Raw genomic sequence first — 24,551 nt, forward strand, 5'->3', positions numbered from 1 at the left:
AGTATTTTGATTTGGGGCCATTTTTACGTTACTGAAATTAAAGGTAATGTGTGGCCCTTTTGATGGCTGGCTCATGTGGCCCTAGAAGTGTATCAGGTTGCCCATCATTGCACTTGATGAACAGATTTTATTTGCGCATTATTCAGTATATGATGCACATTCACATATTCTGCAGTCTTAGGGGGATTTTTCCTCACACTACATAGATATGCGCGATGTTCGGGTACCCTAGTACCTGGAAATTAGCACAGAAGGACATCGCTGTGATGTCTGCCGGCAAATGCTGGGTATTGAATCCCCCCCTTAGTTTTTCATTTAGACTTGATACAAAAAGCTGAACCTTATGTCAGTTAAAGTGCTTCAGCATCACTGGTCCTGCTATTCATGAATTCACCAACCCACACTGCATTTCTACAGGGCGAGTCTACATGGCTGTCCCCCATCTCAGATTCATCATTTATGTCACATTAAATGCTCTTTTATTAGAGGGATTTTAGCTTCTGATCAATTTCCCCCCCCATTAAAATGTCTTGCTAGCTGGGAATATACAAGTGTCTCATAAGCAGTGACAGAAACAAAAAATGGTGGGTAGTTATTTAATGACGTACAATATTAAGGCGCCCATTGTAAACAGCAGCTACATCTTCATAATAACAGTTCACAGACTGACTGTAGATTCAAGTAACACTTTCATCTGAAGTTTCAACTTACAACTAACCATACAAATGTTTCTAATATCAAATCCCGCTATCGTTAATCTTGATATATATAACAAGTTTGACAAAATTAAATCTTTGATCATTCATCCTCAGTGACGTTTCCCCTTCCATCTTTAACAATCTTCCAAAGCCCCATAATGTGTTGGTTTACACAGTTATACATTTAAATGGCAGATGGCTCTTGCTTCCATATTCCTAGTGATGTCCAGGTTTGGACAACCTCTTCCTTATATAATGTCACTCATTTCCCTATAACACATACACCCCCAGGATCTCCCACGCAGCAAGGAAAAAACACGAGTACTACAAGCTGTCTACAGCTCTCCATTAGTGATGTATTGACGGAACTCTATTTAAGAGTTAAGGATGGATCGAGTCTTAAGCTGTGCAAAGCGTCTCTCGGCTTCGGGCAATGGCGTGTTCTTGTATAGAACATAGGACGGTCGTCTGAGCAGAAAACTGGTATCTAAAGCATAGAGAAGTACCACAACTGTATTGAAGACAATATGGACGGCTTGTAGTAATTGTGCATGCCCGAAGAGTTGCAGCAGATAAAATGACAAGGTTGCGGAGTGAATCGGCTCCTGGATTCATGTAGCAGGTTCCGAGAAGGGTGGGATCTTCCTTTTTGCTGTGTGTCTATTTCTAAACTTGGACAGCCCCATTAATTGAAGAATAGCAATAAGTTGATGCTGCTGATGGTTGGGCCATTTGCTGTGATTGATTGTCCAGTTCTGTAGTAGAATACAGTAATTAATCATTAAGGTGGTTTGCTTTCCTCAGCAGTGTCATGGGTATAAATTTCCCTTTTGTTTGTGTCTCTCTTTTTAATTTGTCTTCTACGTTGATTCAGTCTATTTAATTCCCAAAGATGGTGTGTTTGATCCTGGGGAAGACCATGCTTTAAGTCATCTCGTGTGTCAGGATCCAGGAATGTTTTTGGGTGAGCCAGAGACTGATGCTCGTTCCCTGATAGGGACCATAAGGTCCGTCTCATATTTACTCCCTTATGTAAGGTTTTCCCCGGTGTTTCAGATCTACAGAAGTGGAGGAAATGCAGTTTGGGTTGTTGGCTTGTATTCATTCTGTTGGCAAATATAACCTAATATATAAGATATGTTTAATACAGTACAGTACAATATATCCAGCCAATAAACTGGAGAAGACTTGGCATGGTCATCAAAGTCACAGACCCTGAGTTATGTCAGTCTGTAGCTGAATATTTTACTTTCTTGGTACCGTGTATCCATTTATCTCGGTGGCATTTTCCTTCATATTCTACCAGTGGCATGGAAGATCCCGGTTATCGGAAGTACGTAAACAACATAAGCAGCCCAAGCGCCAGACTGAAGACGATAAAGAAAACTGCAGCCACCCATATATTGTAGTTCTGTACATTCACACTGGCCAGGGACTCCGATGGGATCATGTTGGTCAGGTTCAGCATGTACCCCAATGTCCAGCCAATGTCGGTGTTTGCAGCCTGTAGAAGAAGTCAGGGACACCAGTAAATCTGTTTGCCTTTTAGAATTTTACCATAAAACTGACGTTCAATTCTTTATTATTATATTGCCCCAGATTTCAAACAAGGTATTAACTAAGAACAGTAAGAAATCCATGGCGCACGTTAATCAGTGTTGGACATGACCTAAGGCGCAAACTGGATTTCAAAATTATCATTGAAATATGAAAGTTCTGAACTTTAAAACATAAATTAGATTACAAATAAAATAATAGACGTCACCTGTTTCATGAAGCTGATGGAGTTCCAGGTGTCATCTTTGAACTTGTAGGCATCCAACAGCAGGGTGAGGATATAATTGGCATTAGCACAGTAATCCCTAAGGCGATCTTTCCTTTCCTTAGGGTAGGATGACTGCAGCTGTAGATAAGGAAAACTAATACAATTACATTGGCAAGACAGTTGAGATGTTCAGTATAAGACCCAGCATGCAAGCAATGTTGAATGGGGTATGAAATATGAGCTCACGTTATATTAGCTTCCAGTTACTGCAAAACAGGATTACATTTCACAAATCCTATTTGTTTTTCATTTGTCAGGTCTCTTGAGGTTACACAAACTTCTAGCTAAACACCCCCATAAGTTATATCCTGTGATATTTAAGGTATGCGGTCAACGGCTAGACATTCTGTCACAATCCGGGCCCGCTGATCGCTCGGTTGGAACCCGGTTCACTTACCTTAGGTGTCCAACGCTGGTGGTCTCCTCCACGGAGACATCGCTGCTCCGGCGCTATCTTCTAGTCGGACTGCGCATGCGCAGTTCGTCCTTTTCTCTGCTTCCATTCGTTCCTATAGGCTGCTGCCCTCTATTGGTTGAATTATTTAAGACACCTCTTTTTTTTCAATCAGGTGTCAGTTCTTGAAGTCACTCCTTGTGTGTGGACGTGTTCTGGATTCCCTGTTCTATTTTACTGGTACCGTGGTATTCCGCCTGATCCAGCTCCAGTGCTCCCTAGCATATCTGGTATTCCGCCCGATCCAGCTCCAGTGCTCCCTAGCATACCCTCAGCCGCAGTTCGCTATTATCCTCTATATTAGTTATACTGTCCTGAACACTTTTGGACCTCCGCTGCATACTGTGGTATTCCGCCTGATCCAGCTCCAGTGCTCCCAACATACCTGGACCCAATGATACCCACAGCCGCAGTTCGGTATAATCCTCTATATCCGTTATACTATTCTGAACATTATTGGACCTCTTCTGCATACCGTGGTATTTCGCCTGATCCAGCCCCAGTGCTCCCTAGCATATCTGGACCCAAGGATACCCTCAGCCGCAGTTCTGTATATAATCTACATTCGTTATCCTGCTCTGTACATTGTCTGGACTTCTGCTGCCTTCCGTGGTACTTCATCTGATCCAGCCCCAGTGCTCCCTAGCATATCCGGACCTAAGTATACACCTGGCCACAGATCCGAATATTCTGCTATACCTGTTAAACTGTTCTGAACATTCTCTGGACTTCCGTTGCTACCTACGGTGATCCTATTATTCGCCTCCCAGTTGTGGAATACTCCTCTAGTATTTCCTCTTCTACCTGGTACCTACCTGTGTAGCTCCCATCTCTCTTACAGGCCTCGCCTAATACCAACTGGAAGGGCCGCGACCTGCAGCATGGGAGCAGCAAAGCCCATATGCTCTTACGGGAGTCACTGGTGAAAACCTCCTGTGTCTTTAGACTCCGCGCTTCCCAGGCGGTAGTGCCAAACTAGGCAGGTCTAAGGGTCCTACCAGCCCCCTGGACTGTGACACATTCATTTGGTCAACATTCAGAAAATTGACAACATTAGGTCGACGTTTCAAATGTAGACTATTATTAGGTCGACAATTGAAATGTAGACAGTATTATTGGGTCGATAATTGAAATGTAGACAATATTATTAGGTCGAGAATTCAAATGTGGACAGTATTATTAGGTTGAGAATTCAAATGTAGACTATTAGGTCGACAATTGAAATGTAGACAGAATTATTAGGTTGAGAATTCAAATGTAGACATTATTATTAGGTTGAGAATTCAAATGTAGACAGTATTATTAGGTCCACAATTGAAATGTAGACAGAATTATTAGGTTGACAATTGAAATGTAGACAGAATTTTTAGGTCGACAATTGAAATGTAGACAGAATTATTAGGTCAACAATTGAAATGTAGACAGTATTATTAGGTCGACAATTGAAATGTAGACAGTATTATCACGGTGACAATTCGAATGTCAACAGTGTTATTCTTTCGACAGTTCGAATGGAGAAAGTATTATATGGCTAGTGTTAGGAATAGGGTTAGGGATATTATTGTCGACCTAATAATACTGTCTACATTTCAGTTGTCAACCTTATAATAATGTCAATGCCATAATTTTGTACTTTACAACCTTGTCTATATCATGGGGTCAACCATATAATTGTTGATTATAGAACTGTTGAACATATGTATCACACCTACATTTCCGGTAATCCTACATACCTCTCTCCAGTCTCGTTCACAGAATGTCTGAACTGCATTTTTCACTGTGTTCAAACTTTGTCCAGATGTCAAGTTGAGAAAGTCAAATGTATAAAAGAAAGCAGAGAAAGCCTAGAGGAGATAAAAACACCAAATATGGGTCACAGAAACACATGTGGTTGGATTTACACAGAAAGGATCATTCACTAATATTGTAGCCGTAACAACAAGTCAGATACTCGCTTTCATTGTTTAACTTTATCTAAACAGATAAAAGCTATTTGCTAATTGCTGCGTTCATTGCAAATGTTGCAGCTAAAGGCAATGTTGGTAAATGTTGGGTATGAAATGTCAGCAGTCATAGGGCCTGACTCATTAAGGAAACCAAAGCATAAAAACGGAGTAACATTGCACCTGGGCAAAACCATGTTGCATTGGAGGTGGAGGTAAATTTAAAATGTGGGGGACAGATTTATTGTTGGGATAGGGCATATCTTACATCAACTTTAAATTTCAGTGTAAAAATAAAGCTTCCAAGTATTTGTGTGCTAAATGAAAAAGCAGCCAGTAATTTCCTTATGTGCAAAATAATAAACTAATTTGCATCCCTTGCATTGTAACATGGTTTGTTCCAGAGAACATTTACTCCTTTTTTGCCTTCTCTTAATCACTCAGGCCCATAATGTCTACAAATTCGACAATTTTGAATGTGTAGACATTATGTATGTCGACATTTTAACTGTGTAGACATAATGAACAATTAGCAGTATGACTGTTGACATTATTGTGTAGACATTTTGACTGCATCCTACTAAATGAGCCCTAGGGGTATATTTACTAAACTGCGGGTTTAAAATAAAGTGGAGATGTTGCCTATAGCAACCAGTCAGGTTCTATCTGTCATTTTGTAGAATGTACTAAATAAATGACAGCTGGATACTGATTGGTTGCTATAGGCAACATCTACACTTTTTCAAACCAGCAGTTTAGTAAATATACCCCTAGACTCTGTGAAAGTTGCTGTAAATTGCTTTCTAGGTTGTAAGCTGCAACTTGTTTGCTCAAACTGTCCCATTCCAAAACTGAACTCATTGTCTTTCCTCCTCCCAGCCTCCCATCCCACCATGACCTCTCCATTGTCGTTAACAACACTACCATCTCCTCTGTCACCCAACTCCGCTGCTTGGGTGTCACCCTTGACTCCTCTCTCTCTTTTGCAGCCCACATTCATTCTCTTGCCAAACCCTGTCGCTTCCAACTACGCAACATCGCCCGCATCCGTCCCTTTCTCTCTCAGGAGGCCACCAAAACCATCATACACGCACTCATCATCTCCCGCCTGGATTACTGCAACCTCCTCCTCATCGGCCTCCCCCACTCCCGTCTCTCCCCCCTCCGCTCTATACTCAATGCGGCCGCAAGTCTCATCTACCTCTCACGCTGCTGCTCCTCTGCCTCCCCTCTCTGCCTTGCCCTACACTGGCTCCCCTTCCCCTACAGAATTCTTTTCAAACTCCTCACCACCACTTACAAGGCTCTCTCCCAGTCTACTGCCCCTTATATCTAACCTCCTCTCCATACACACTCCCACCCGCTCCCTGCGCTCGGCCAATGACCGCCGCCTCTCCTCCACTCTGATCACCTCTTCCCATTCCAGAATCCAGGACTTTTCCCGTGCAGCCCCCCTTCACTGGAATGACCTCCCTCGCTCCATCCGCCTCTCTCCTACTCTGTGCTCCTTCAAACGTGCACTCAAAACTCACCTCTTTCTCAAAGCCTACCAACCATCCACTTAACCCCCATCTCCTCCACTCATTCTCCCCTCTCTCCCATTCCCTCAACTGGCTCCTCTTGTGCCTGGTCTGTTTAACCCTCCCTTAGGATGTAAGCTCGCTTGTGCAGGGCCCTCTTCCCTCCTGTCTCCTTACCCGTTCTTCTGCTCCGTGTCTATTGCATCTGCCTGCCTGGAGTTTCTGAAGTATTGGTACTTTTGTTTATTGCTCTGTACTGTTATAACCTGTATAGTCTACTGTTTGTACTATGTGCGGCGCTGCGGAAACCTTGTGGCGCCTAACAAATAAATGATAATAATAATAATTTACTTTGTAGACCATTTTATTGTTGTTTACCATCTTAGTGTAGGTGAAAGTGACTTACAAAATAGTTTCCAACAACCGGAGGCTGGTACACTCCCTCAAATGAACAGGAAGTTTTACCCAAACAGGCATTAAAATTGTAGACGGTTTTAAGAAGGTCGTAGCACTCATTGGCGTCGCCAGTCCCTGATATGGTGAGCTGTTGGGATTGTGGTGTTGATGGAGCGGATGAAGCCGTGCACGGACTGTTATACAGAGACTGTTCGGTGATGGTGTCTTGATAGCCTTTGGGATAGCAAGGGTTACTTATGGGTTTAGAGGAATCCTTTCCCTGTAAGAAAGAGCAAAAGATTCCATTTACATTCAGATGATCAGATGGTCACAGCTCAAGATGAGCCCACCTATAAAACAATAGCATTTGCGCCAGGTGTATGTCTGCTTACACGTATGTATACTGATGACCCACAATGGCATAGGGATAGTGTACACATGCGGATTGACACTGTTAGTAGAGAATGTAATTCATATCACTCTGTTTCTACACAATATAATAATTGAATAAACTGTGTGATACTCAAGAGAGAATATTGTCTAGACAGCAATTGTGTGAAAGTGTCAATTCCCATTCAAAATTTAATTAAATAATAAATGAACTTGCAAACAAAAGTCTGTTGCTTTTCCCTTTTTAAAAGTCAAATGGGAATATTTTTTTCCAGCAGTAGTCTAAATGGAAACGTCAATATGGATAGATGGACGCCACTACAGATAATATGTTATATGCATCTCCTCTTCCCTGGATTCTGAACCAGTCCTAGCGCTAGGCAGATTGGGTTCAGTTCCACTATAATAGGAAGACCGCAATTGTGGAGTCCCCCTGCCGTAGTGAAGCCCAGGCCGGTCAGTGGAGGACTAGTGACGTCATGTCAAGTAGGGGCACCAAATGCACAAAAAGCCCCTGTCAGTGGCTCCCAACCCTGCTCTGAAAAGTCTAGGGGATAGATTTACTAAACTGCGGGTTTGAAAAAATGGAGATGTTGTCTATAACAACCAATCGGATTCTAGTTTTCATTTTGTAGAATGTACTAAATAAATGACAGCTAGAATCTGATTGGTTGCTATAGGCAACATCTCCACTTTTTCAAACCCGCAGTTTAGTAAATCTAGCCCAAGGGCTCTTTTCTACCTTCCTGGGTTAACAAACAAGATTGGGACCCAAGAAAAGGTCCCAGTATAATGAACAGGGATCAGTTAGACTCCTACCAAATACACCAAAGATGTAAGAAACCCACAACTTCCAAATAAACTTTAACCGTACCAAAGAAACGACAAAACCTTCATTCACCACTTTCTATTCAGTTATAATCTTCCTTCTTGGTTCAGTGTAGGCCAAATAGAAAAAAAAACCCTCTAAAATCCCCATAATAATGACCCAGTTGCCAATTACTGCCAACCATGCTAAATCATTAGAGCTGAGACACCTGTTAACTGGCCAGCAAATCACAATCCGCCGGTGTATTTCACTACGACATGACATCACGCTCTACCAATCACTGGACTCTGATGGAAATTTAGCTGCACTTGCTCCAATCACAGTGCGCATTGGGGTCAAAGCTGCAATCGCGGTGTGTAGAGGCTATTTTGGGGCTTTGTAAATGACCATTAATGTGTTTATTGTTTTGTACTTTTCCCCTAAAATAGATTACAATTAAGTTTAGTATCTGCAACAATGTAACAAAGAAAAGATCTGATTGGTCTGTATTTAAACCTTCAACCTTTCCACGTTCCAAACACGTTACATCATTAGTACGGACATGGAGAACTTATTAGTTTCGGTGTTTGATTGCTAACCTCCACCGATTTGACCAACATCTGCTTCAGAGCCTGGTTCTGCCCGTAGCACAGGAAGCTGTGAGTGTAGATACTGTATGGGAACCCGTAGAGCTTGAAATCTGCTTTTTCCGCTGCGTCTTCAATATTCACTTTTGGGATGAAGCTGATCTGTGTGGAAGCACCCCCAAGGTCCAGCGCACCAAATATTTTGGAAGAGACTGGTCTGACCCATTTACCGCTGAAGGAATACTGGGAACAGAAATTGTTACTCAATAACAGAAATTGGTTCACTATTGGAAAGGAAAATTTGTCATTGAAATGAATATAAATACATGACCTGATTTAAGAAAACAGTGATTAAGTACAGATAATGTTTTCCATAACTTGGATGATATTAGTTGTAATGTTTTCATTTTCTTGCTTGGAAAGGGCAGATTTAACTGTCCCTCTTTTCCATTCTCCTCAATAAGCAGAAGGTTCCATGTGCTGACATTAACAACTGATGTTTGTGATGTTCTCTTGTGTCATGTAACAGCTGGAGGCCATATCTCCAGAAGGATATAAATACATTCGAGACTGTACATAGAAGAGCAACTAAAATGGTGCCTGGCCTGCAGCACAAAACTTACCCGGAAAGACTAAAGGATCTTATTATGTATAGTTTGGAGCAGAGAAGGGAACGGGGGGACATGATAGAAACTTTCATATATATCAAAGGTTATAACAAGGTGCAGGAGGGAAACATTCTACAAAGGAAGAGAAGTATTAGAACACGAGGACATGTACTGACACTGGGGGAAGTAGGTTCAGAGGAAACTACTTCACAGAAAGGGTAGTGGATAAGTGGAATAGCCTCCATCAGAGGTGGTAGAGGGTAATACAGTACATGCTTGGGATAGACATAAGGATATCCTTACAAAGACCTAAGGACCAAATAGGGTTTGAGGTTACCATATGGCAGACTAGATGGGCCAAGCGGTTCTTGAGGACATATGCAGCTTTTGAAGCGAGAAACCTGTTTGTTTTGGTTTCAGAACATAGACCATTTCATATAGGGGCAGTGGGGTAAAATTTGCAACAAAGCTGGTATATTGCAATTTGTGAACTTGTATTCTATTTCAGATGGTTTTAAGTTTTGATTTGAAGTTATGATTTCAGCAACCCACAGAAAATACATGACACCAAACTACAATATGATGAATTACTTTACTCCAGTGGTTCCCTGATATCAACAGTTTTCTGACAGGAAGCAGCCATGATGTATCTGATTAAACCACAACAAGCTCATTATTTTCATTTTTATCACCCGATTTCTTCATTTTATTCACCTGCTCCTTCCCCTCCTTGGAGCCCCGGGGGCTGCTCCATGCAGCTATTTTTCCTCCTTTCCTGTAATATAGAGCCACAAAACTACTAAGCCTACTTAAAATGTAAAGGCTGGGTGTGAGCATGAGGACCAATCAAAAGCCACAATGCTATAGTTGCTGTTTCTGATTGGTCTCCAGCTCAACTCCACCCCACACTGCAGCGTCACTCAGCTGTGAGACAAACCACCTCCTGCCTCAGCTACATTTTTATATTTCACCTTAGTTGGGAGCCACTGTAAATACTTTACCAGTCTACCTAATGTGTGTTACAAATAGGTATACACAACATGCCTTTGAAAAACAACTCATTCAGCAATCACTCAATAGAAAACCTACTTTCATGAAGGACTCCAAGAGATAATTGATAGTTATCCAACCATAGGACCCCTCCTCTTTGCCGGTGATTATCCGAGCTCCCCGAAAATCAATTGGGTAACTGCTTATGGTCTTTGACACTTCTGCAAGCACCAGGTCTGATGCGGACTTGTTTTCTAAGCTACAAAACAGAAGAAACGTTAAAATGACAAAACATAGACATGCTCTATATTTTCATTGTGAGTGAATATTATTATAATGCACCAGTGAACTTCGTATATGTATAAAGTCAGGGTCCAGCCACCTCAATTATACAGTGCCCCAGGCTTGGAGGGGGGTTTCCAGGCACTAGAAACCCGCCCCCCATCGGTTTGCCTATGCTCTCATAGCCCCCTATTTATTAATATACAGCACTATCGCAGCATATAAATTCTGTTATTGCTGCACTCTATTATTAAGCTATTATTGCAGCAGCTGAGTGTGACTCTGTCAGCGGTAAGAGGAGCCTTTGTGGATCCCAATACGTGATTTTCTGCCGTATCTCTTGCCCCAGTTACAGGACAGGTGTAAGTCCTGATTATTAGTGATGACGGTTACTTATGTATGCTAGAACATTTGTGTCCAATGACGATGCACTGTAAATATGCATTTTATGTACAGTAGACCTTAATAACGTGCGTTTTGCTGTGACTTTGCATTCCACGTATGTATTGGACGTATCCTGCAGTGTATTGTTTGTCAGAGCAGAGCAGACCTAGGTCCATAATCAACAAGAGACGCTACTTGTTGAATACAGATGTGTATATGCCCGAATTAAGTGCTTATTGGGGGGAAAAAAGCAATTTACGTTTGTTTCACATTTCTTTATGAATCAGGCTATTTCCAAACAGCAGGTACACTGGACACAGGGGCTCTCTCACCGCAACAGGCAGCAGCAGATCGAACATAGAGGTATATTTACTAAACTGTGGGTTTGCAAAAGTGGAGATGTTGCCTATAGCAACCAATCAGATTCTAGCTGTCATTTTGTAAATGACAGCTAGAATCTGATTGGTTGCTCTAGGCAACATCTCCACTTTTGCAAACCCACAGTTTAGTAAATATACCCCATAGGCTCCAAGGAAGGAAGGTATTGTGCCATGTTCCATCTCTTTAATCAGTTCCTTCACACATCTCCCCTTTCCATTGTGTGCCCCCCCTCCCTCGATCAGTCAGTGTTTGTGTACAGTGCAGCCTTAGGAGATCATATCTGACAGCAGAGTATGGAGGTTAAAATCTGGCTATATTTGCATCCCTGTTTACAATAACATGCTAAGGAGGTTGGTTGTTTATGTGTGCTGCTGGAGGGGTACTGGGGGGCCATAAAACACAGACAGGCCCCCAACAGCTGTGACCCCGTAGCCATAGTCATTATGGTGAATGGAAGAGACTGCGTCTGAGTTACATCGCTCTTTTCCCAGGATGCATGTGGCCTTAGCACGGTTATATATCATACAAAAACAGGACTAATTAAGGATCCAAACATCTGATGACCGTGGTATCAACCAGGTATTAAAACACATAAATGACTGATATATTATTATGATGATGTCTGGTCAGTGTGTTTGTTTTCGGATTAGTTGTGGAAGGGTTAAACTGATTTACTCTTTTCTGGTATTGGTGCAACTTGTATTCTCACAGACTTTCAGTCTATGCCTGGTCTCTGGGAACTCTACATAGAGTTAGCTGCGCTCTTCTCATGACCCCGGTCCAAATTAGTATTTTGGCTTCCACAATTTAATTAGGAACCCCAGGGATGACCACAAAGGTGAGGAGGAAGTTCTACTCCCTGACCTGGGATGACTTTTGCTGAGTTTTATTTTGGCACCCACAAAGCTTTTAAGTCACTAGTGGAGATTGACCCTAACAGCGTCTTACTCGAGCAGCCTCATTCCAGCTGTGGCTCCAAGATAAGCCGGGGCCCCTCTCTGTCTTTCCGGGGGTATAATAGACATTGCTTCCTCCAGACAGGAAACCAAAGACTTGCCGGCTGCAGGAGGGTCGTTGGCGTAACTGGAGATCCCGGGACCTGTATAAATATACAGTTATAACACCTTTATCATTAACCCTTGTGGAGCGCTAACCATCTGTTATTCATATACAGCAGCATACCATAACTGCTATGGGTGTGTTACTAATCTACAACATTGCATAATCCTGTCCCTGCTGATATAGATCCAGATACATTAACGTCAATCACATAGGTATGAGGATTTCCCCTAGCAGTAGGAATATTCCATGTATTCTCATAGATTGTAATGGAGAGGATAAGCCTATTACACACAGTAGGAAAACACATACATAGCCAATGTCAGCTCACAATGTACTATGAACACATTTGCAAGAATTAATTTTTATGTTTCAAATGTATTTGTCTAATGACAATATTAGGTTTTGTAATAATAATATGCTTTACCTATCTTCTACCAAGATGATACTACGTTACCCAAAGCTCACAATTTCTCATGCAACTATTGTTATCTTTATTTATTTATTTATTGATTAACCATTATTTTTGTCTGTACTTTATAATCCCCTTATCTCATCAGATACCTCCTGTCAATCGTATCAGTAACTTGGGTTAGTGTGCAGTATCATTTGGGGTGTGGACTGGAAAGACCGAAAATATGACACAACTCTCGGGGTAGATTTATCAAAACATCTAATAATGAAAAGCACAGGTGTTGCCCAAGGCAACCAATCAGATTCTAGCTATCATTTATCTAATCCATTCTAGAAAATGATAGCTGCACTCTGATTGGTTGCTAATGGCAACACCTCCATTTTTACTTTTTAGAAGGTTTAATAGATCTATGAGTTAACAATGTGGTAACATAAAACTGCATATCATATGTGTTCCCCTGTGCTAGGTACAAATGAGTAAAGAATACTACTGAAGTTAGAGCAGTGATGCTCAACAGGTGGCCCTGGGGCCACATGCGGCCCACCGAGCCTTCATCTGTGGCCCCCAGCCCCTTCCTGTTTTATGTTCAGATCTGTTTGTTATAGCCTATAACACTTGTTTAATATACCTGCCGATATGTTATTACAGATAAGTGTCTCTTTCTTTGATTTAATGTATTGTTTTTAACTTATCACTGCGATTATGGGTAATGTGCGTCCCTTTTGAAGTTTGGAGGGCCGCACCGTGCCTCCCTTGGAGTGTGTTAGGTTGCCCATGACTTTAACGGTGCGTGCATGGCTGAAATAATAATAGTGTTCACTTGGGGCTTACAGAAAATGTGAGAAAGTGAAAATTTTCAAGCAGAGAAAAAACGTCAGAGAAAGGTCAGTCCGATCGTGACAGTGATTAGTTGCCGGTCCGTATGTGCTGAAAAGAATAAAAAGTAATGGAAAGTAGACGCATCACTGGAGGAATTAGACACATAGGAAGTACAGACTTCAGGGAGAAACTGTCATACGCTGGTCATTAGTTACATCGGTCGGCGCAGCTCCTCTCCAGCGGAAGCCTGTTCATTATATTACTAGGCTGGAGAGTATAATATGTGAGAAAACCAGATGTTTATATGGAAATATGAGACAGGCTCATAGTAAAACAGAGTTTGGGGAATGATGTGGTCGCTAATAGCTTGTTAAAAGCAGATGGAGAAGACACAGGGCTTGGAAAGCAGTCTGACAAATAAAGATTGAATTCATGAGGTAAAAGTTTTGTAATTTGAGAGCAACTGAGGGCTGGAGATGATTTTAATCTTAAACCACAAGTAGAAAGTTCAGAGGCCCCGGGAGGCAATTATCAGTGGCGTGTCTACCTTGTAATAATCATGAAGGATTTCCTAGACATGGAGACACAATAGATGTTTTGTGTGGTAAAGTCTATATAAAGCAGAAGTCACCTTGTTACAATAGGAAATTAAGAGTTGTTCTGCTCAAGGTCAATTAGCTGAACTTGTTTGTTTGTGAGAGGTTATTCTGTGGATGCACGCTATTTTGTCATGGGGCGAGTGTCCCTGTATTTTAGAAAAAACAATCGAAGAGATCCAAATTTTCCTATCCTTAAAGTGGACTAGTCGTCTTCCTAGTGTGGGAGCAGCCATTATGTGGGCTCATTCACCATATCAGTTTGCTAGCAGCCAATGATATTGCTGATATGCTTCACGCCCCAGTGATGTCAGTGGTTCTAAGTAATATGATTGGCTGAATATTAGTTTAGTCCACTTGTTGCTATTCTCACTGTGTTTAGGTGACGGATCTACATTAGGCCCTCGGTCCAACGCCTCCACAAATTCAGACATTGCTAATGAAATATAAGTGGTCATAACTTACCCACTACATCACACACATGAGTCTGGCTAACAACGCCAGTGTTGTTCTCCTTGTCCGTGGGCCATTGATAGATGAAAAGTGAGGTGTGAGAAGAGCCAGCATCAAACACCATTCCATACTGATAAACACAAACATGGAGATAGATTTGTCACGGATCTGTAATATCAAAATTAGACGCATCCAATCGCTTTACAGTTTAAATCTGCCCATTGAAACATGGCTGATATTGAAACAAATCATTTTGCTGAGCAGCCTCTATGCAACATTTGCAGATCTGCAAATAATCATCAGTATTATTCACGAACCACAAAAAATACCCGTTGCAATAGCTCATTTCACTGTGTTGTGATTTCCCTTTTTTGTGTTTCATAAATGACCCTTAAAGGTATTTAAAATAATGCACATTTAAAGTTTCTTCCTCGATGAGTAGTTGATCTGTGGGCAATAAGTGTGGTACGTGTGGTATTGCAAAACATGTATTAACGGGGAACTGAAAGTGCTTAGCAGCTGACATTTGCAAATTCTCTTTTAGCACGTGGCACACTTCCGAATTTTACTTCTTGCACTATGCCCTCCGAAAACAAATGACTTTGTGTCAGATTGCCCAGTAACCACAGCAATAATGTATTTGTTTACAGGTACATGAAAGCAGATGGGCAGCACAGTGGCTCAGTGGTTAGCACTTCTGACTCACAGCACTAGGGCCATGAGTTCGATTCCCGACCATGGCTTTATCTGTGTGGAGTTTGTATGTTCTCCCTGTGTTTGCGTGGGTTTCCTCCGGGTGCTCTGGTTTCCTCTCACACGCCAAAAAACATACTAGTAGGTTAATTGGCTGCTATCAAAATTGACCCTAGTTTGTGTGTGTGTATGTTAGGGAATTTAGACTGTAAGCCCCAATGGGGCAGGGACTGATGTGAGTGAGTTCTCCGTACAGCACTGCGGAATTAGTGGCGCTATATAAATAGATGATGATGATGGTAATGGCATGGGCATGGTGAGCAATCAGTACAGATTACGAGGGTGATAGCTGGGATTCTCAGAAGTCACCAAAATGTGTTATCACATCTGACATTAAGGCTGGGGACACACTGCAGGGTTTTCAGCCAATTATCAGGCCAATCACACGATAAATAACCGCTCGGCCTGATATCACATTAGTGTGTACGCTGCATCGATGAACAGTTATCTTTCCAAAGCTCTTCGTATCATTTCATTCCATTTTTAAACCGAATTCAAAATCTCGTTCAACGAAGGAGCGATGTCAGCAGTGTGTCTGCATTCAGGACCGGCAGTGTCCATAGATCTCTATGGAGTGTGCAGAGTCACCATCTTTTCAGCCAATGGTTATGACAGAGGAATAGCACAGATCTGAGGGTAAATCTTGTGAAATGTGTTTAGTGTGTGCACATGGATCGGCATGCGGATTGGGACTTTTTTTTCAGTTGTTGGTAAAAATCGTTAACGATATCGCATGGAAAGTTTTTGTTGTATAGTGTGTACCCAGCTTAATTCTGTTTCAATGTGGAAGCCAGGTTCCCTGATGCTTCTCCATGGTAGAAATGCAGAAAAGAGGTTATCTTGTGCTGATATCATACCCATACTTTTGGGGAGTTCTCACGGGATAGGAGAGAATCCTCCTGCATCCTGTCACATGCTTGCGAAGTGGGCAGAGCTGGACCATATTGACGTGATTAGCTGCATATCACTTCATCATGGCCCAGCCCCCAGCTCTGCAATGACGCAGACACGGCATTGAACAGTGGGGGCTGGGCAATGGGGATCCCGAAGGAGTAAAGTAGGCAAGTATGATTATATCGTATATATTCATACTTTGGCTACTTACATAAGAACATGATGTCACTTCCTGTCATAATGATGATGTGGAAGAAGGACTATAAGTGACATCACTTCCTGTCCGATGCATGAGTACTGGAGGAATAAACACCCGAGCACATGCCAGAATTAGCATAGACCCAAACCTGAGATATTGGAGCTCTAGATAAGTGTCTGTTGTCTACAGGACCACATATAGGAGTTACCTTAGTTCCAGGCGGAAGGTGGACTTCACTGGTCTTCACCAGGCTGAGAACCAAAGCAATTAGGATGGATATGACAGACACCACCAGTAGCAGCAGAAGGCATGTCTGCTTGGAATCTAGGGCCATTCCGAATCCTGTATGAGATTAGAGAAAGTTGGTGGCAATGAACAAAATAAAAATGATAAGACCGAGGTTACTGATTGCAGAAATATAGATGCAAGCAGATGTGAAGAAACGTCTCCTGCTGAATAAGGCTGTAGATGCACTCCACCTGTACGGCACTTGCCATATTGATACAAGCTCAACACAATGCAGGATACGTCTGATACATATGTGCAATGTAAATATCCAGCAGAATGTACTGAAAATATAATATTAAATTATTGCCATCTATTAATATAGTAATTAATGAAAAAACATTTTAAAAATGTGTTTTTTACATTTCCCCCCACATGAAATACATTTATTAGTATGTATCTACTGTTTACTGTACATAACATGTATTTTTAAAGTTGCTCTTGATTGCAAACACATGTTATGACATACATATGATTACAAACACATGTTACGGCATACATATGCGACAGTCATCATTATCTCTCGGCGCTTACACCCGACCTGTAGCTGGTGAAAGAAGTGATACGACCGAAAAAAGATGTACCTTAAAGATGCCCAAAGCTTGAATCAGAAGCTGCTGCGTGCACTCGACCGTGGCACGTCCTTACTGTACATTGACTTGGTGCATACTCCCCGTTCCGCCCATGAAACTGTAGCCTGTCGTAAGTGTCCTTTGCTCTCTATGATGAATTATATGCACTTGTGTTCTCTGCCCTATAGAGGGCATGTGCAGAGCAATTTAACGCAAAATACAGCAGGTATCAGCTTTTACCTTCCTTATTGAATCAGGGCCACTAAGTTTTTCCAACCACAATTTGTGTCAGAAAGAAAACGTAATGAAGAATGGACAAGGCTCCCTATGAATGACTATGGGCTGGGTACCAGGACTCACCTTACACTGAGCACATTCCTAACACTGCCTGTTAGACATTAAAGCTGGGGGCATTTAAAGGCCACAGCTTATAAAGGAGATGTCCCAATCTTCCAGGCATTAAGCTCCAGCTGCTTACAATAACAGGCTGGTATATCGTCTGAGTGAGGTCTTGGTTCACTATCAAGTGCATGGATGGGAATATTGATTCCATATGTTGTGTTACTACAACTGGGATAGTAACACGGGGAATTACATTTGTCAGATGATGCACTAACCACAGGTCCTTTACAAAAACAAAAAGGCTTTATTTGTACAATTCAACAGATAAATCAAACAATAGTACATGGTGATCAATAAACAAGCAATAATCAAGCCCAAAGTAGCAAACATGCCATTACTGCACAAGTTGACCGCGTAGTATGTGGGTATGTCTGGCAGATAATTATGGTATGATGCGGGTAGGAGGCAGGTATGGGGGGATTGATGCTGAAACCTGGACCACCGGTGGTCCAGGGATGAGCTAACCTGCAAAAGGTACGTACCTGTAGCTGTCGTAAACTAAAATTGAGGACTAGATTTGAGACAGTACAAAGGTGGATCTGAGGGTCCACATGTGATCTGTTTGAAAGATCAGTCTGTTGTAGAAATTCCATATTTGTATAAATTTATCATATTGTTATTTAAGTAAGATGTGATCTTCTCCATTGTTGCTAAATGCCAAATCTTACTGTAGACTAGATGTATGGAGGGGTCCTGACGCTTCCACTGGGTAGCTACCAACATCTAGTCACATTGAGAATTTGTACAGATAGCTTGTCGGTGTGTTTGTTCAAAACAACAGGTCCTTCTAACCTGGATACCTGGAAATCCCACCCATAAACTCTCAGCTCCAACCATAACTTAGTCCACCGGACATTGACAAGACCAACCTGTATTTCTTCCAAGTCTATTACACACCATCCAATACTCTCCCAGCTCCAACAGCAGGTGTTTCTGGTCAATTGGACATGTTTACTGACAATCCCACTATACCATTACTTGAACACTAGGAGCCTGGTGCATTGTGGAATGTAAATGCTGATACGTGCTGTATTTTGCATTAAATTGCTCTTTGCGTGCCCAGAAATGAACTATACACCAGAGAACGCAAGAATAACGAGTGGAAAGGACCCTTACTACAGCCTACAATTTCTGGAGGGAACAGGGAAGGTACTGGGCGTATGCACCTAGCCAATGTCCAGTAAGGTCGTGCCAAGCTTGAGCGTATGCAGCAATGTCCGATTCAAGCTTTGGGCATCTCTAAGGTACATATTTTTCTGTTGTATCACTTGCACCAGCTACAGGTCTTGTCTAAGTGCAAAGTGGTAGTGATGACGGATGTGTCTGCAGCTAGAACATGTGTTTGCAATCAGGAGCAACTGTAACAATGTATTATACGGGGAAAAGAAAAATACTTTTTTTTAATGTTTTGACATTAATTACTTTGGGCCTGATTCATTAAAGAAAGTTAAGTGAAAATTTGAGCAAGTAGTCTCCTGGACAAAACCATGTAACATTACAAGGGGTGCAAATTAGTTTTCTATTTTGCACATAAGTTAAATACTGACTGTTTTTTCATGTAGCACACAAATGTCAACTTTAAATTTCAGTGTACAAATAAGCTATCAAGTATGTGTGTACTGCATGAGAAAACAGACAGTATTTAACTTATGTGCAAAATAGAAAACTAATTTGCACCCCTTGCATTGTATAATGTGGATTTGTCCAGGAGACTTCTTACTCAATTTTTTACTTAACTTTCCTTAATGAATCAGGCCCAATATTTACAAGAGACATTAATGTTTGTTTTTCCTGTGCGTTCTTTTGGGACTTATATTCCACATATGTATTGGATGTATCCTGTAGTGCATTGTCTATTAGAGCAGAGCACACCTAGACCCGTATTCATCAACAGACGTATATTTTACATCCGCTCCCTGTTGAATATGGACGTATACCCGATTTAAGTGTTTGTTTTTTTTACAAAAAAACGCATGCTGCATTCCTTTTTTCGTGTCTTAATGAATCAAGCCCAAGAAGTCCACTCTCACTTCTAATGTTTCTACTCTGCTAAACACTTAGATGTCCTCTGTAAACTGTAACTCTTCCTAGATCATTGGCCACTTGGACATCCACTAAAAACCCTCACTTGTCCTAGTCCACCGCATACCTAGAAGTCCAATTTCACCAGTGACGGTCCACCAGACCAGTGATGCTCAGTTTATTTATGTTTTGTAGCCGAAATCACAAGTGTATTACAGTTTTCTGAGACCGCAAGTGTTAGTGTATTATTGTTCTGGGACCCCAAATTGGATCCCAATAGAATGTTTTGGGGGGTGTTTTGACAGGGAGACCTCAGTTGAATTCCAACCAACAGTTACACCCACTACAGAACACAACAAGAAGTACATTTCCAATGGACAGTGTATTTGTGCTGCAATCATTATTGACTTGCAATTTACATTGTGCCACTTGCCTCGTGTAGAGGAATAATACGTATAGCACGTTTATGCTGTATTTGGAGAATTCCCCAGTTTCTGTTCTCCAATCTGTTTTTTTAAGTCCATGTAGAATATTAATTTCTGTTTTCAGTTTCTACACTGCTATGCTGCACAAAACTACTAACACAGCATAAATAAATGACTTTACTAAACGTCACTATTTTAACCCCTGCATTAACCGCAAGGAGGGTCATTGGTGTCAGTGAACTATCCTCATTAACCCCCCAACCACAAGTGCAGCGCTCATAACCATCACATACTAACCTTTGACATGTGATGTCACTGGCATTTAGGAAAACACTAGTGGTTAATCAGCCTAACATAGAGATTATGAATTGAGTCTTTAACACAATGGATGCACATTGAACAATCTCAGATTTATAGTTTCCGATATATAAGCAGGCAGTTCAAAGCATTACAAAGTAAATCTGCAAGCATTCAGAGGTGACACATTTGCATGATATGAATGTTGTTTGATGATACATACAATGCTACTGTGTGGTTGTGATGAGGTAAATAAACTATACTTGGTATAAAATGTGGGAGGATAGATCCTCATCTCTGCTGCTGTACTAAACATGTAGTACTACAAATACATTAAACATGTCACTGAAGGAAGAGAGCAATATATTTTGCTTTGTGTTGTTGTAAAAAAGTTTTGCTCCAAATAAATATTTTCTTTGTTTGGAGAAAAATAGGATATTCTGAAATCATTTACAGCAGACGTGACCTACACAACAATGATGAGAACGTATTATGTAAATGATGTAACAGGTAACAAACTATATCAGCAAATCAAATAATTATACTGCAGATCTGGGGGTAAATGTATCAAGCTGAGAGTTTTCCGGCGGGTTTGAAAAACCAATCAGAGCTATCATTTATTTAGTAAATTCTATAAAATGACAGCTAGGGGGGTATTCAATTGTTAGCGAGATGCGTTAAAATTTCGCTCTTGAAAAAAAAACAAAAAACCCGCTCGTTTTTTCCTGTTCGAGCGTGCGTTTTAATAAAAAAAACGCTCAATTCAATTGTTTTTTTTTGCATTCACCCCCTCGCGCTCTATTAATGGTCCTAGCGAGTTTGAAATGAGGAGTTAAGGCACTCATTTTCCTATAAAAAAATAAAAGTAAATTAATGCAATCAAGAATGGCCCCAGCACTGCAAAGGAGATTGGGCCCCTACACTGCAATCAAGAAGGGCCCCAGCACTGCACAAGAGAATGGGCCCCCACACTGCAATGAAGAAGGGCCCCAGCACTGCAAGCAACAATGGCCCCCCCTGTACAGCAGAATTAAAGATTTTACAAGGAGGTACATTTTTTGAAATTTACAAACATTTGAACACTGGCCAAGCATGGACATTTGTAAGGTACAAATATTTGTGGGACAGTGGGCAAGCCGGACCTTTCTTCGAAGGTAAAAATATTTGTTGGGACTTTGCGTAAATGAGTGTGTGTAAGTAAAGCATCATAAAACTGAGGATTTCGTCCATGGTGAGTATTTTTTTTTAAATTAAAATCTATGGTGTATATGAGGGTGTTTACTGTATTTCTTGGGGTTTTATTATTTTTAATAAAGATTTGTGGTTGTAATGAGGGTGTTGTGCTTTTATTTAACATTTTGCTTTGTGGAACTACAGATCACAGCCAGCCGTGGGTGTAAGAGCATGTTGGCACTTGTGGTTCTGCTACAAGTGCAAACATGCCCTGGGTGCTATGGGTACGCTGGTGCTTGTAGTTAGACAAGTAGCAGCATGCCCACACTATTTAGGACAACATGGCTGGCTGGGACATGTAGTTCCACAAATCATTTTTTTTTTTTTTTTTATCCAAAATCCCCATTTATTACCCTACTACCCATAGCCCAGGGGTAGTAGGAAGAGCCCTAGTGCTATCGGCACTGGCCTGGGTGTCCCTAGGGGGGTAGCCCGCTTACATTTTTCAGTGGACCACAATCCCTAGGGAATCCAGGCCAGCGCTGAACAGTCCGTGGGTGTTTAGTCATTATGGCCGTGGGACCCAAACGGCGTTTCCCCCATCCCCCCTGTTATAGTGCCTATCACCCCGGCTGGTTTGCCTAGTGCTGGTTCAATTAAATAAGGGGGAACCCTACGTCAAATTTTTCACACATCAATAGCTGCCAGCACTAGGGCGAAGACTAAATACAGTGGGGAGCAAACGATTTTGCTTTTATTTTTTTTTTAAACAAACATGATACTTTTGGCACAACCACCCAGCCCCCCCCCCCCCCCCCCCCTTTAAAAACAAAAAAATAATATAAAAAAGTTTAAATCCATGCACCACTATGGTTTTTTCTAAAGGGGGAGATTTCCAAAAATTATTAATTATTATACACTTTTTTTAGTACTTTTTCTTTTTTTAGGTTACTTTTATGAACTTTTACACCTATTTTTTCAGTTTAATGTATATTTTTCTTAACTTAATAAAAAAAAAATTTCTTTGAGCAGACCATGGAGGTGCGAGATAAAACAGCAGATTTGCCTTTTTCACACTCGGCGTTAAAAAACAATTGAATAGCTTTTTCCGCTAAGGGTTCGCATCCAGCCTATACTTTAACATTGACAAACGCTTGGAGCGCGATAACACCGTTTCGGTAAAAAAAAAAAAAAGAATAGAATTGCGTGAGAAGTTTTCGCGCTCGAAAATAAGGTAAAATAGCAAAAAAATGACTTTTCACGCTCGAACTTCCAAACTCGCTAACAATTGAATACCCCCCCTAGAATCTGATTGGTTGCTATAGGCAACATCTCCACTTTTCAAACCCAATGGAAAACTCTCAGCTTGATACATTTACCCCCCTGCTTGTAATGACTGACAAGAACATTTACAGCTCTCTGCTACGTAGATTTCGCAGCTTCGAAAATGTTCTGTAGTTGTTCAGAAAAATACATACTATAACCAAACTGAGGATAAATAACATGGTCGGCAATAAACTTCACTGCAGTATTTAGGTGTCGGGAGTAAATACAACATAAACTACTCATTGCACCCCGCATTATCTAGCCCTTCTCCACTATTTGACTGTGGAAAATAAATGGGGAGAATCAAGTAGCAATAAATAAATGAATATACAATCCTTTCAGCTTTACTATAGAACTCTACCTATACCATGAATACAGCCCTGGTACAATGCTTTGCAATATAAGAAATAATTTTGCTTAACTTAAGATTTTAAACAATATTTCTGGTCTATGCGTGCAATGCAGATAGCCGTAATGATTAACCACCCCATATACGCCTATGACATATATAATAGTTTATAAACATTTGCACCAAGTGATGCTTATTATAGCATTGTACCCGTTGCCCGGATCATATTCTGACTGTTGAGAAAAGGAGGTGTTATTAAGAGATTAAAACTCTAGTATGACCATGATCTCAGCAAGCAACAAACAAAAGGGCTGTTTGTGCCTTCCATTAGCACATACCTGTACGCTGGCACGGCCACAGCTCCTTCCTGCGATGCTGAAGAGGACAGGACAGGAGGAAAAGTGAAGGAGGATGGTCCCTCTAAACTCAATTTAAATTATCCTCTTCCCCTCCCACTGTATCCACTGCTCTGTGCACAGAACACTTCAAACTTTCTACAACCCCTTCCTACAGTTCAGCTTACATCTGGGATCTTGCTTAGAGTAGAACCAGTTAACCCCTTTTCTTCCTGGCTCCCCTCCAGAAATGACAGAAGCAGGTTGCAAGAAGGCGAGTGAATACAGTTCAGCCCTATCGCCGTCTAACAGATGTTTCAGGGAGGACACAAGAACCTGTTTATTATCTGTTTTACTACCACAAACCGTTTTAACAAGAGTAAAGAAAACATGGCAGGGCTGGCAATCTAAAACCACCAGGTTAATTGTATAATTTATAGGCAGCATGTAAGCCCATCCTATATACAGTAATGGTGCAATATTTATTTAGATATTTTCTTGCCTTTGCAAAGCATGAATCTTGCATAAACAACTTACGTATTGCATATCAGCCTTAATCAGCTAGTGCAAGATAAACAATCGGAAGTACAGATAGTCCAGTACCGTAGATCTATTCTCTTGTCCAGTGATGGTCTGATCTTGTCTATCTTTATTTAACTGTTGCATGGCTTTTTTTAAATGGGGAATCCAGATACCTGTAATCATTTGGTACCCCCCCCCCCCCTCCCAAAAATATAATAAAAAGCTTACAGTTTAGATAAATATGTATATTCTTCACACTTTCTACATTTGTAAAGAAGACGTGTCCTTTTATGTGTAGGACAGACCATTAAAAGCGTGAAGCAGAAAAAAAACTTCCCCTGCACTGCCCCAAGATCACCCAGATGATAGCAGCCCCCCCCCCTGTCTCC

General features: G+C 41.2%; 2 protein-coding genes across 2 annotated transcripts in view; one reads left to right on the plus strand and one right to left on the minus strand.

Annotated features, from left to right (window-relative positions):
* LOC142101166 (uncharacterized) overlaps positions 1-24,551 on the plus strand; it is a 91,843-nt gene that overhangs the window by 21,760 nt on the left and 45,532 nt on the right. The window lies entirely within an intron of this gene.
* Positions 583-23,861, minus strand: LOC142101163 (ectonucleoside triphosphate diphosphohydrolase 8-like). Its single transcript, XM_075185414.1, has 10 exons — positions 23,644-23,861; positions 16,663-16,796; positions 14,621-14,738; positions 12,215-12,365; positions 10,319-10,478; positions 8,634-8,864; positions 6,847-7,116; positions 4,711-4,821; positions 2,464-2,601; positions 583-2,202 (listed from the first exon to the last, which is right to left on the minus strand). Exons 2-10 carry the CDS (start codon positions 16,786-16,788, stop codon positions 2,023-2,025), a joined length of 1,485 nt encoding a protein of 494 aa, XP_075041515.1. The 5' UTR covers positions 16,789-16,796; positions 23,644-23,861; the 3' UTR covers positions 583-2,022.

This window comes from Mixophyes fleayi, chromosome 9 (genome assembly GCF_038048845.1).
Source record: "Mixophyes fleayi isolate aMixFle1 chromosome 9, aMixFle1.hap1, whole genome shotgun sequence".
In the NCBI taxonomy this organism is placed as follows: domain Eukaryota; kingdom Metazoa; phylum Chordata; class Amphibia; order Anura; family Limnodynastidae; genus Mixophyes; species Mixophyes fleayi.

Bases quoted from the DNA above. Each gene is read 5' to 3' on its own strand.
- LOC142101163 (XM_075185414.1), bottom strand. From the start codon at position 16,788: ATGGCCCTAGATTCCAAGCAGACATGCCTTCTGCTGCTACTGGTGGTG. The intron at 14,739-16,662 runs GTAACTCCTATA...TGTGTTTATCAG, and splicing joins ACCTTCCGCCTGGAACTAAG to TATGGAATGGTGTTTGATGC. The intron at 4,822-6,846 runs GTAAGTCACTTT...TATCTCCTCTAG, and splicing joins CGGTTGTTGGAAACTATTTT to GCTTTCTCTGCTTTCTTTTA.